Source organism: Ipomoea nil, unplaced genomic scaffold (assembly GCF_001879475.1).
Source record: "Ipomoea nil cultivar Tokyo-kokei standard unplaced genomic scaffold, Asagao_1.1 scaffold0418, whole genome shotgun sequence".
Taxonomy (NCBI): domain Eukaryota; kingdom Viridiplantae; phylum Streptophyta; class Magnoliopsida; order Solanales; family Convolvulaceae; genus Ipomoea; species Ipomoea nil.
In genome coordinates this window covers 1,691,099-1,705,047 of record NW_017616846.1, presented here as the reverse complement: position 1 = coordinate 1,705,047, position 13,949 = coordinate 1,691,099, and the positions used below count along the sequence as shown (strand labels likewise).

The following is a 13,949-nucleotide window of genomic DNA, read 5'->3' as shown; positions in this document are numbered from 1 at the left end:
ACATGCCAAAAACGCATGTCCCAAACGTTTTTTTTTCACATTTTAGTCCAAAAAAAAAGTGTCCTATTTTCGGAAATGGACCAGCCCTTTGTCACATTATAGTCTTTTTTCCTCATTTCTAGCATAGACAAAGTTGTCTCATTTTATTTTATTTGAAATTATTAAAATAAATTTAAAAATAATATTTTAATAAGATGATCACAACTTCAGTGATAATCAATAGAAGAAGCCAATTTTGGTGTAATTGAATAATTTTGGACTATTCAGGGATTGAATTACATTTTTTTTTTAAAGTTGAATAACCAATTGCATTAATGTGTGTAATTTAGTGACCTATTTGAATATTATTTCAAAAATAAATTTTAAAAAAATAAATCTTAATAGACACACAAAAAAAAAAAAGATAATAAAGAATAAAAACTATATAAAAAAAAAGGATAATAAAGAATAAAAACTGATCTTAAAAAAAAAAAAAAATTGAAGTAAACAGAGATATGTTCTCTTCTCCCAATATGAATTGAGTTCTTTTGGAGCCTGCAGAAGTTCTCTTGGAGTTCATCATATTTCTACTTGAGTTGTTGAGCTTTCTTTTTCATGGCGTCAAAATCCAGGATGAGAAACCTCTTTGACGAAGATGACCCAAGCCCTTGCTACGACCTCATCAATGACCTCTTCTCCCAGGATAAAGCCGTCGTCAACCCCGCCCTATGCTGATGCCAAAGAGGTGAGTATGATTTTGTTGTTTTTGTCCAATAAGCTAAATTAATCCTTTTTGGTTCGTTATTAATATTAATGATGTCTTATTTTGTTGTGTCTTGCAAGGTTGTTAAAGATTTGTTCCATGATTGACAAGTGAGTACTACTGCTTGGGTTTGGGTTTGGGTTTAATTGGATTCATTAATTTTGGATAATGCTAATGATTTGTTTCGTTTTCTTCAGGCCAGAGACTAAGGTTACTGGTCCTGATGATGCTACATTCCCAGAATCATTGTAGTTATGGCTGAGGTTCTGTGGGCTGGGAAACATTTAGCAACACCAGAAATCCAGGACAAGATGATTCTACAGCTGAGGATGTTGAGTAGGGAAATAACTTTATGGACATAAATAGAACATTACCTCCATATATGCAGGGCATGTTGCATGGCATCTTGTCATCATGATACATAGGATTCTTGTATACTTGTATGGATGTATAGCAGAGAAGAAAACACTTGCCTAGTATACCCTGTACACATGATAAACACTTAGATCAAATCACTAAATTTTGCCCTTACTTTTCTTTTCTCACAACCATCAAAACTTTCACTCCTATAGTGTAATAGCAAAAAAAAAATAAAACGTGCGACAGGTTTAACTGAAGAAGGAGGAGGGTGTTAGCAAGAATTCATATATCGTGATCTTTAAGTAAAATAATCATATTATACTCACTTGGTTATCCCTTTCAAGAGAGTATACACTCTTTTATAAATGTTATGTTAAGGTTATTTAATAATAATAATAATAATAATAATAATAATAATAATAATAATAATAATAATAATAATAATAATAAAAAATAATCGTATAAAAGAAAATTAACTGTATTAAATTTTTTAATAAATAATAGTAAATTTGAAAAGTTAAAAGTTAAAAGTAAAAGAATACTATTCAATTTAGATATCGAATTACACACGATAATGCAATTGAATCATTAAATTTAAAAATAAATGTGCACTTAAATCTCTAAATTAACGAATTTCGTGTAATTTTTTCAATTTTTCGATAAAATTCTTTACTATCTCGTTATTGAGTGCCCCATGAATTTTTTAAAATATTATTGTATAAATATATATTTAATATATTGTAATAGACTCAATAACACTCTAAACAAAATATTTTAATAATTTTAAATAGATTAAAATTAAATTAAAAAAAGTCACCCCTCATCTCTTCATATCCGATCGGAGACAAAGAGACTAAGGCCAATTATTTTATCCCTTCCAAGTTCCAACCAATGTGTCCTCTTATTAGCTACGGAGTATTTCTTTAGCTATTCCACTCATTTCTGAGAATACTACGTAGTAAATTTGAAAAGTTAAAAAATAAAAATTGGAAATTTAAAAATAAATTCTGAGAATAGTAGTATTACTAGTATACTGTATACGTCGCGCGTAAATTGTATTGAAATCCTGAGAGAGAAAATGCTCCAAGACGAAAAGAAATGGAGCTGATGTCCTCGCCGGAAGCTCCAGAACATGTGCAGGAGTGTACGGAAGTCTTCGGTGGACGAGAGCTTCCGGAAGCTGGGGATAGAGAAGCTTCCGAGCATCGGAGATATCCAGAGAGTGGAGTAATGAAGACCCGGTGGCCGCAAAATTGTACTCTAACTCTTCGCCGGCGAGAAGAAGCTCTATGCATGAGCAAGTGTTTGAAGGTGTAGGCACTGCTACAGATGATGCTTGCTTTATATATGTAGACTATCAAATGTCCAGGTATTTAGCTTTTTAAGTTTTCCGATATATATATATGCTATGCGGGGGGTTTGATCTCGGATTATAAGCCGACTTTGGTTGAATTGATGATTGTTTCAAAGCCTTCAACATATTCATTATATTAATGGATCGCCCGATTTGAGAGAGATGATTAGGGATTTTGATTTTTTTGGGAAGTTAACTGTGAATTCAGGCACTCGGCTACTAAAAAATTAAAATAATATTTGAGTCTATTGTTTAAAAAAATAAATAAATAAAAAAATCTTGGCAGTTAAAAACTGAAAATGGCCGTTGATGGGATCCCCCCATATTTAACCTCCCGCCATAACCCACTTTCTTTCTTTCCTTCTGTGTGTCATCTCTCCATTGCTCCAAGAACCTCCACTCTTTCTCATGGAGTCTCCGTCTACTTCTGAAAATAATCAAATTCACTCCCAAATCAAAGAACTCTTGAGCGAACATAACCGAGATGGTTTCTTCGACTTCGTCAATTATCTCTTCTCTGAGGACGAAGCCATCCGCAACCCCGCCGACTCCCTCTACAACATCGTCATGAACGAGTATCCGAATGCTCTTTCTAACAAGCTCGCCTTAGCCATCAACAGCAGTCCTGATACCCAAACCAGACTTCGCTGCTCTACCCTCTTCTCCCGTAATCTTGCGTTAAAATCTCCCCTCATCGACCATATTCTCAACAAAAGATTCAAGACCTTCTTTATCCAGCTCATCCAGGATGAGGAGGAATGGGAGATCCTCAAGATTCACTGCGCCTGTGTTTCAAGCATTGCTGCTCTGCTTTTTCCCAAGCAAGATTGGCCCGAATTGCTGGTATTGATGTTCGAATGGTTATCTTCTCCAAACTCAACACTTACAAGATGGGCCTCTGTTGTTTTGCTCTACGAACTGATTCCAAAATGTCCTGATACTTTTAGTCCCTATGTCGAGACTATAAGTTTAGAGTTTAAGCGGTTAATAGATACTGAAGATAACAGAGCCAGAATCGCCACTGTTGGTGCCGCGGCGAAGTTTATTTTGCACTTAGCTACTCCTTCAAATCATGACCAGTATTATGGTCTGTTGACCAGAATGATCGCGGTATTGGGGGATGATGTTTATGATCAAGATCTTGCGTGTAATGCCCTTGATGCAATGACTATCTTGGCCAAAGCAAAACCAACCTTCTTCACACTTCATATTAAGTACTTGGCAGAGGCAATGCTTATGGTAGCGAGCGATACTAATTTGAACGAAAAGATGAGGATACTAGCAGTTAACTTCTTCGTCACAGTGGCTGAGGGCGGAGATGAAAGTAACGCAATGATTCAGAATCTGCCCAGTAATCTAATTGAAGACTTGCTCACACAGTTGCTTCAAATGCTGATGTGCGTTGAGGATGACATTTCTTGGAACGAAGCAGATGTTTATGATATGAATGCAGGCAAAACGGCTATGTCCTGTTGTGCTGAGGATGCTTTGAGCAGACTGGCGATAGTCCTGGGTGGAGATGTAATTGTGCCCAATTCTCCTGATTCGCTCCCAGATTTCTTTGAAGATGATGATTGGAAAAAGCGCTATGCTGCAGCAGGGGCCCTTGGCTTAATTGCATCAGGTTGCTCAAAGGTAACGAAGTGACAATACCTCTTATTACTTAGATTCCCTTGTTAGTTAAGTTCATGGTTCATTATTGGTGTGCTTTTAAAATCAGATGTTAGTACAATACCTGGAAGAGTCATTGGAAAAAACAATGGCACTAGTTCGTGATCAGCACCCTCGCGTGCGCTGGGCAGCTATCTATGCAATTTCTGAATTCTCAAAGTACCTGAGTCCCTTTTTTCAAGAACGGTGTCATCAACAAGTTATTCCTGCTTTATCAGAAGTCATGGATGATTTTGGCAACCCCAGAGTGCAGGTAATTGTGATTTCCCTCTCACTAAATTTGTTGTTTTAAAGCATTAAGGTTCATGGTTTCTCTGTGTTGATTTGCAAATATAATAAGTTTTCAGGATGCATTTGTATGTTTAGCTTCTAACACAGAAAATATGCTGTTTCAGTCTTTGTGTTGATTTGCAAATATTAGCTTTCTTTTTCTTTACTTCCCCACTTTTTCCTATTAAATCCTGTGCAAGTAATAATTAATTTATATTGTTATCTTCCCTTTTTATTTAGACATATGCAGCAAGGGCAATGTCAAAATTCTGCCAGAATTGCTGCTCAAATATATTGAAACCATACATGAAAGAAATGATTAGCAAATTGCTTATGTTCCTGCAGGTAAGTGGCATTCAATTGTTTATGCACATATATTGATTAGAGATGCAGCTTTTTGAGTTGTCATCCATTTGTAATTTGAATTGTTAAAACACATTTTTTCTAGTCCAGGCAGGAAAGACATTTTTGAAAGAAACAGCTTTGAGTGAGTTAGCCTCATTAGCTGATTCAACCAAGGTAACTTCCACAATTTATTTCAGGACTTAATTTGATCTCATCTTTCACAATTAAGGATTGTTGTGTCCTACTAAAACTTAGCTGGTAACTAGTATCATTGATTGTGTGAATATGCAGGATGATTTTCGACCATTCTATCCCATGGTTATGCCCTACCTGAAACTTATATTAATAACAGAAACTTCCAATTGCATGCTAGTTGCCAAAACCCTAGAGTGCATCACTTTGGTTGCAGTGGCTGTGGGAAAAAGTGTATTCTCTACTGATGTTGAAGAGGTGACTATATAATTATATATAATTTTTTGTTTCCTGTAAGCTAAATTAATCCTTTTGGTTATTCATGCTAATGAGATCCTATTGTCCCTAATGTTATGTCTTGCAAGATTGTTAACGTTCTTCTCTCAGAACATAACCGTGTTGATATGGATGATCAAGTGAAATGTTATTTGCTCCAAGTATGTTAATGCAATATTTTATTTGGTCTTGGTCTGCACTGAACCACCAGAGTCTTACATATGTACTATCTCCGCAGGCATGGGGGAGAATATGCGTATCTTTAGGGGAGGACTTCCGTCCTTACCTGAGTGCTGCTGTGCCTCTGGTGATTGAGTCTGCTAAACTGGAAGATCACCTAAAGAATAATTTTGGGTTGGAACTTTTTCTTAATGTTAAATTTAAATGTTTTACATGTGATGTGTGGAAAGGATGTCCTAGTTTAGATCATGGTGTGTAAGGTTTACTATTTGTCTGTATAAAAAATGTTGAAGTTGAGTTGAAATATGTTTTTCCAACTTCTTCATATGCTCTAATGGCTGGAAACTTTGTCTTTATTCTTTTGGTAATATACACATCTTCTGATAGGAATTTGAAGCAAAGAAGCATTATCTTGAAGGAGATGTTGTGGGCCTGTAATACGATATGCTGCTTTGCTATTCATATCAAAGGAGGACTGCATTTGTGGATTAAAAAGGTTGTCAATATTCTTAGCTATAGAATGGAGTCTCAGAGAAACAAAAATAACATGTGAATTTATTGACTAATGCAGATTTTAAATGGAGTACTTCCACTTGTCAATTTTAAATTTGATGAAGAAGTTAGAGTAGCTGCAATATCAGGTAAGCTTTGGTGTTTCCTAATCACAGATTATGAGATTTATATAAGGTCTAAACCGTCTAATCATTCTGTGTTCAAACTCTGTATTGTAGTAATGCCATTGCTGTTGCGATCAGCTGCTACTGCTGTGGAAAACGAGCTTCCTATTCCAGAACTTTTAGATTCTCCAATCAGTACTTTAGCTAAGATCATAATCCCAACTTTGGTTGAAGCCTTAGCGGTAAATTATCTCATGCTTGCTTCTGAAACTGAAATTTATTAATAGACATAAAACTGGTTTGTTCCTTTAAAGATGTCAAAGTATACATGAAATTGCTTCTCATAGGCACCAACCATAAAAACTCAAGCGCAAGCATTGGTGGCATTGAAAGAAAGCATGCAGGTTCTTTCTCCTTCATTTTAAACAGTAATTAATGTTCTTGAAAAAAAAAAATAATAAAAATCTTGGCAGTTAAAATGGCCGCTGATGGGATCCATATTTAACCTCCCGCCATAACCCACTTTCAATTTCTCCTCCTTTCTTTCTTTCTTTCTTTCTTTCTTTCTGGGTGTCATCTGCTCCAAGAACTCTTCCCTCATGGAGTCTCCGTCTACTTGTGAACAGATTTCAATCGGTCGAACTAAAAGAATTTTTGCGGGTAATATCAACCAATTTTTTGACTTTATACATCTCCTGTATTCTTCGGATGACGAAGCCGCCCGCAGTGATGCGGTTGCCCTCTGCGTCACCGCCATGCAGAGGTTTAGTCAGCTTTTTGCTCACAAACTCTGGTATGGAATTGAAAACTGCTCAAATAAGGAAACCAGATCGCTGTGTTTTAAGCTTGCTGTCACTTTTCTGACAAATAAATGGAAATATATCAACCCAGATTTCCAGCAAAGATTTAAAATATTATTTGTAGATATACTTGATGATGGATGCAACGAATGGGAGATGGTTCATAAATACTGCAGATATATTTCTAAAATGGCTGCTCTGATTTTTATCGAGTGGCCAGAATTGCTGGAGTTTATGTACCGGCACTTATCTTCTAATCCAACCACGCATAAATCGGTTTGCTCCCTTTCTTTGTTTTTTGAACTGATTCCAAAGTTTCCTGCCATTTTTAGTCCGGATGGGGATACTATAAGTCTGGAGTTTCAACGGATAATGGAGGACTCCGACGATAACAGAGCCAGAATAGCAGCCGTTGGTGCTGCAGCTATGCTGATGCTGTACTCATCTACTACCCCTAGGAATTACCAAAGTTTACTGACAGGAATGACAAGCATATTGGGAGTTTCCGGCTACGATCAAAATCTTGTGTGTGACGCTCTTTTAGGGATGATGCTATTAGCGAGTGGAAAACCATGGTTATTGACGGATCAGTTTGCCTCGTTGGCAGAGTCAATGCTTATAATATCAAGTGATACTGATTCAAACGGAAAAATGAGGCAACTAGCAATTGAATTCTTTGTCAAAGTGCCTGAGGGTGGAATTGATAGTTATGGAATGATCCAGAATCTACCCATTTATCTAATTGAAGAGTTGCTGATCCAATTACTTGAAATGCTTATGTGCATTTGGGACGACTGTGATATCGGTGCAGGCAAAATGAATTTGTAATCTTATGTGGAAAATGCTTTGAGGAAATTGGCCAGAGTACTGGGTGTAGACGCAATTGTGTGCAATACTCACTTTCTCCGACACTTGTTTGAAGATTCTGATTGGAAAAAACGGTATGCTGCAGTTACTGCCCTTCGCTTAGTCGCACCAGTTTTTACTTCTTCACAGGTAAAAGATTGACAATTACTCTATTACTTAGATTCCCTTATAGTTAAGTTAGATTCCCTTATAGTTAAGTTAATGGTGTGCTTTTTTAATTAGGTATTAGTAGAACAGCTGAAGTACTATCTCACTAAAGCATCGGAATTAATTTCTGATCAGCACCCTCTTGTGTGCTGGGCAGCTATCCATGCAATTTTTGAATTCTCAAATTACTTGAGTCCTTATTTTCAAGAGGAATTTTATGGAAAGGTTATTCCTCTTTTATCAGCAACCAGGGCCAACCCCTTAGTGCAGGTAGTTCGATTTCCCTCTTACTAAATTTGTTGTTTTTGAATCTCTGTGTTTATTTTGCAAATATAAGTTTTAAGATGCATTTGTATGTTTAGCTTCGTTCTAACACAGAAATTATGCTATTTCAGTCTGTGTTGATTTGCAAATATGAGCTTTATTTTTCCTATTAAAACCTGGGCAAGTAATAATTAATTTATATTGTTATCTTCCTTTTTTTATTATTATTTAGATATATGCAACATCAGCAATGTCAATATTCTGCAAGAAGAGTTCAGCAAAAGTATTTAGGGATCATCTTGAATTAGTCATTAACAAATTGCTTACATTCTTGAATCCTTCGGAGGTATGTTGCATTCAAATTTCCTTTTTAAGTTGTCATCAATTTGTGATTTGAATTGTTAAAACACATTTTTTCTAGTCCAGATAGGAAACACATTTTTTAAAGAAACAGCTTTGAGTGAGTTAGCATCATTAGCTGATTTAGCCAAGGTAACTTCTACAATTTATTTCAGGACTTAATTTGATCTCATCTTCCACAATTAAGGATTGTCATGTCCTACTAAAACTTTGCCGGTAACTAATCTCATTGATTGTGTGAATATACAGGATGATTTTCTACCATTCTATGCCACAGCCATGCCCTGCCTAAAACTCATATTAGTGGAAAATTCAAATTCTATGCTAGTGGCAAAAACCCTAGATTGCATCACTGCGGTTGCAGTGGCTGTGGGGAAAAGGGTATTCTCTACTGATGTTGAAGAGGTGATATATAATTGTGTTTACTGTAAGCTAAACTAAATCCTTTTGGTTATTCATGCTAATGAGATCCTATTGTCATTTATGCTATGTTGCAAGATTGTTGACGCTCTCCTCGCAGAACATAACCGTGTCAATATGAATTATCAAGTGGAAAGTCATCTACTAAAAGTAAGTCAATACACTATTTTCTTTGGTCTTGGCCTGCACTGAACCACTGCACTCTTACATATGTTCTATGTCTACAGGCATGGGGGAGAATATGCACATGTTTAGGGGAGGATTTTCATCCTTACATGAAGAAATATATGCCTCTGTGGATTAAATCAGCAAAACTGGAAGATGACCCAATGGAAAATTTTAGGTTGGACTTTAGTGTTAAATTTAAATGTTTTACATGTGATGTGTGGAAAGGATGTCCTTACTCAGTTTAGATCATGACGTGTAAGGTTTACTATTTGACTATTTGTCTGTATAAAAAATGTTGAAGTTGAGTTGAAATATGTTTTTCCAACTTTTTCATATGCTCTAATGGCTAGAACTTTGTCTTCATTCTTTTGGTAATATACACATCTTCTGATAGGGGTCCTGAGGAAATAAGGATTGTTTCTGAGAAGATATCGTGGGCCTGTAATGCAATTATCAAAATTCATACTAAAGGAGGACTGCATTTGTGGATTGAGGAGGTTGTAATTTTCTTAGCAATAGAATGGAGTCCCAGAGAAACAAAAATAATCTGTGAATTTATTGACTAGTGCAGGTTTTAACGGTTATATGCCCACTTATTAAATTTCAATTGAATGAAGAAGTTAGAGTAGCTGCAATACCAGGTAAGCTTTGGCGTTTCCTAATCACAGATTTTGAGCTTTATATAAGGTCTAACCATTCTATGTTCAAACTCTGTAGTTCTATAAGGTCTAATCATTATATGTTTAATCAATGTACTGTAGTAATGCCATTGCTGTTGCAATCAGCTGCTACTGCTGTGGAAAACGAGCTTTCTATTCCAAAGTTTTTAGATTCTCCAATCATTACTTTAGCTAAGATCATAATCCCAGCTTTGGTTGAAACCTTAGAGGTAAATTATCTCATGCTTGCTTCTAAATCTGAAGGACATAAAACTGGTTTGTTCCTTTAAAGATTTCAAAGTATACATGAAATTGCTTCTCATAGGCATCAGGCATAAAATTTCAAGTGCAAGCATTGGTGGCATTGAAAGAAAGCATGCAGGTTCTTTCTCCTTCATTTTAAACAGTAATTTATTTTTTTTATTTTTTTTTTCTGAAAAGAAACAGTAATTAATGTTCTTGAAATACTAGTGCATCTTATATTTTTCGAATTCCATTTCAGATTGCTACAGCGTGGGCCCCAGATACGGATGAAATTATTGGCAGCATATTGATGGTTCTCTTGCTATGCTTCGAAAGGAAAAAGGAAAGAGAGAGTGTGGAACAGTGTAGCTTAGACTCTACGAACGCTGAACTGGTCAAGGAGGAAATTCAGGAGGAGCACAATGTTTGCACAGAAGCAAGTGTTTTACTCCCTTTTGAGCTGAATGAAGTATTGATCTGCAAGTATTTTTTGGCCACTAGTATGAAATTTATTTGTTTTTTCATAAATATTTTGAAACAGGTTCGTATTTGCTTGCAAATTTTGTTAAAAAGGCTGTGTGCTCAAAACATCATCCCTGAAATTGCTTACGTAAAAACAATGTGGGTATGTCACTTCCTTGCAACTCACTTAACTACTATCTTAATTTACTTGTGTGTATCATATTACACAATATTCCTGTTAGAATTTGACTAATGTTTCTTAGGCATGTTTCTGCAGCAAAATGATACAACACCAGAAGAAAGAAGAATGGCATTTGACATTTTTGGTTACATTGCTGTGGAATTTGGAGAACGGGGTTTAAGACAATATGAAGATTGTATCCCATTCATGTTCGAAGCTTGCAGGGATACAGATCCAAACATTCAACAGGTTTCTGTTTACACGCTTCTGTAGTTATTACAATACCTCACACACAAATAAAGGTTTTGTTTCCACTTATGCTCAGATGCTTTCCATTCTACCTGCAGATTGCTGCCCGTGCAATTGGCATATATTGCGAGTTTGGGAGAGAAATGTTTGAGCAGCATCTTCAAGGTAGCTCAAATAGTTTGTGTTTGTTCATTTGTTTTATTTATATGTTTTTCTGCTGTGAACTGTCAGCAAGCCATTCCAACTACTCTGCAGAAGGACTCTCTAGTCTGGAATATATATTTCAGCAGCCTGATAAAAACACAGAGCACACAATGGCTAAAGAAGCAGCTAGTTGTGCTTACGGGAAAATCTGTTTCTTCTTTCATGAAGAAATTAACTACGAGGTAAGCAATTAATGAACTTTAGATGTTACCCATCACAGCTTAATATATTGTGATTGAAAATGCTAAGCATTTCAGACTTGTTGAATGCATGCAGAATATTGGCAGTTGGCTCCTCCGTTTGCCATTAACACGCAACAGTGAAGAAGCCAAAGCTGCCCACACACTGCTATGTTCCATGTTTGACAAGTGAGTACTTCATGGGTTGATTCAGCAATTAGCGCTATGTGACTACTCATGTATTTTCCTGTCCTGCTTTCTTTCAGGCCAGAGACTAAGGTTACTGGTCCTGATGATTATTACATTAGCAGAATAATTGGCATTATGGCCAGGGTAAAATCTCTACTGCACTCTCCCTCTTCATTCTTTTTGTTCTATTAACATATATGGATGAATAATGTTTCTTCTTCTTTCCCTAGGTGTTGTGGGGGGTAGACTTAGCACCCCCAGAAACCAAGACCATGATGCTTAACCTGTTGAATAGGTTCAAGAATAGACTGGGAGGCAAATTTAATGAAATATGCAATTCATTGCCTCCGGCTTTGCGGGGGAGAATTGAAAACTACATGGAATAAAACACAGCTGAGGACAAGCTTAGTATAAGTGAATAGCTTATGTGTTCTTATTCATGTATAGTATACATATTTTGTATATCATTGGCAGATGCCATATTGATATACAACAAATGACATATGTAGAGTAATGAAAAATGGTTCTTCAATCAAATAGTATTTTCATTTGTATATATGTTTTTCTGCTATGAACTGCATCCAACGTTGTCTACTCTCAGTTAAGGATGTTCAAACAAGAAACACAGGAAAGAATGACTCAACAGCTAAGGATGTTCAAACAAAATTTGGAAGCAGACAAGTTTAAAGCAATCGAAAAATCATTACCGCAGTTACTGCAGGATACGTTGCAAGGCCACACATGATGTCTGCAGGAATTCCCAATTGCTTTGAGTCATACAAGTGTCAGCTACAGGATGATCTGATCAGCAGCAAAGTCATGCTTAATTATATAAAATGGTAGGTATTTGCAGAGTAGTAGTACACTAGGTCTATGATACAATACGTACTGTTAAATAATCCTTTATGCGCTATAACTTGAATGAGGAAGCACAATTAACAATGATCGCATGTAAATCAAATCAATCCACTAAACAATGTTCATGATCATGGATTTTTAATTAAATGAAAAAGATAGAACTTACTTGGCTCCATTGAAGATGTAATCTCTAAATTGAATGAATCAAGAATATAATGCTTCACCTCTCTGATCCGGAGACTAGAAAACTTAGAGATTTGAAACCGTTAAGATCCCTAGAGTTTTCCTGAGTATTTATAGATGTGATCAGAAACCCTCTTTCAAGAGGAATGAGGAACCTCCTTTAGGAATGTGACCTCCTTTAGAAATAGAAATCCCTTTAGGATTGTGAAACTCATAACCTTATCCATTATACATTTTTAACTCTTATAAACTTAAATTTTAACAGAATGAAAGGGAGGCAATTTCACCCAGTAATTCCGCTTTTACACATCACTAATCATCAACGTGAGTACCTTATGGAATTACAACCTTTATTATAAAAATCATTGTTAGGAAATAATTATTTCTAACAGTCTCCCACTGATTCATATGAGCATGACACCTTAATTATATGAATCAACGTTAGGAATAAATTATTTCTAACAATCTCCCACTTGATTCATATATGCGTGACTTTACAATTTTCAATCCTTAATTTGAGCTCACTTAATATGAAAATGTAAAAGTCACCACCTTATCGAACTTTATTAATTGAATCATGGCGGTTATAGGCCTGACATAGCGTCCCGCTCCCTTCCATGTATCACAGTTAATAAGAATTCGAACCATAATAATAAGGTAAAATCCGAAAGTACATTATTCCTTATGTCTTAAACAAGACCATTGTTATCACTTCTGAATTATGCATAAGTGATCAACATCAACCATAACAAAATCAAAACCTGAATAGATATCTAAGAGTATCATCAACCTGATGTGCTATCAAACATAAATCCATACATGTATGGCAGAGTTAACCGTTATACAAGGACTTTACCAGTATGCCCATCCTCCCAACATGGCCAATGAAGGTCATGGGCGCCAATCCCTTAGTCAACGGATCCGTGATCATAAAATCGGTGCCAATATGCACTATTGATACTCTTTTGATTTTGTACCTTCTCCTTAACAGACAGAAATTTCAAATCCATGTGCTTGGCACCACTAGTATATTTGTCGTTCTTTGAGAAGAACATAGCTGCTGTATTATCATAATGAATCCTCAATGGTTTGGCTATAGTGTCGACAATGCCCAAACCATAAATGAAATTACGCAGCCATGATTATTGAATTGTAGCCTCAAAGCATGCTACAAATTTTGCCTTTATAGTGGAAGTAGCAATGACAGGCTCCTTCACACTCATCCAAGATATTGCTCCATGAGCAAGTGGAAAATATATTCGAATGTGGATTTTTGGGTATCCAAACATTCGACATAGTCTGAATCCGAATAACTTATAACCTCCAGGTTATTCGTTTCTTTTATAGTGAGCATGTGGTCCTTAGTGCCTTGTAAGTATCACATGACCCTCTTTGCAGATTTCCAGTTTATATCTTTCTAAAACTTTGTTAATGTGAGTCTTCTAGGATGAACCTAAAATCCCATGTGATCTATTACGAAATATTTCATATTCCAATCACATATGAAGT

The 13,949-nt window shown here is 35.9% G+C and overlaps 1 protein-coding gene across 1 annotated transcript; it reads left to right on the top strand.

Annotated features, from left to right (window-relative positions):
- The first annotated feature begins 2,169 nt into the window (after window positions 1–2,169).
- Window positions 2,170–11,248, top strand: LOC109172440 (importin-5-like). The gene is made up of 15 exons (XM_019321595.1): window positions 2,170–4,091; window positions 4,177–4,380; window positions 4,638–4,742; window positions 4,851–4,916; window positions 5,034–5,192; window positions 5,300–5,371; window positions 5,449–5,564; window positions 5,778–5,886; window positions 5,962–6,031; window positions 6,122–6,249; window positions 6,355–6,411; window positions 10,195–10,371; window positions 10,477–10,560; window positions 10,675–10,827; window positions 10,926–11,248. The coding sequence occupies exons 1-15, from the start codon at window positions 2,865–2,867 to the stop codon at window positions 11,223–11,225; spliced, it is 3,027 nt and encodes a 1,008-aa protein (XP_019177140.1). The 5' UTR covers window positions 2,170–2,864; the 3' UTR covers window positions 11,226–11,248.
- The last annotated feature ends 2,701 nt before the right edge of the window (window positions 11,249–13,949 follow it).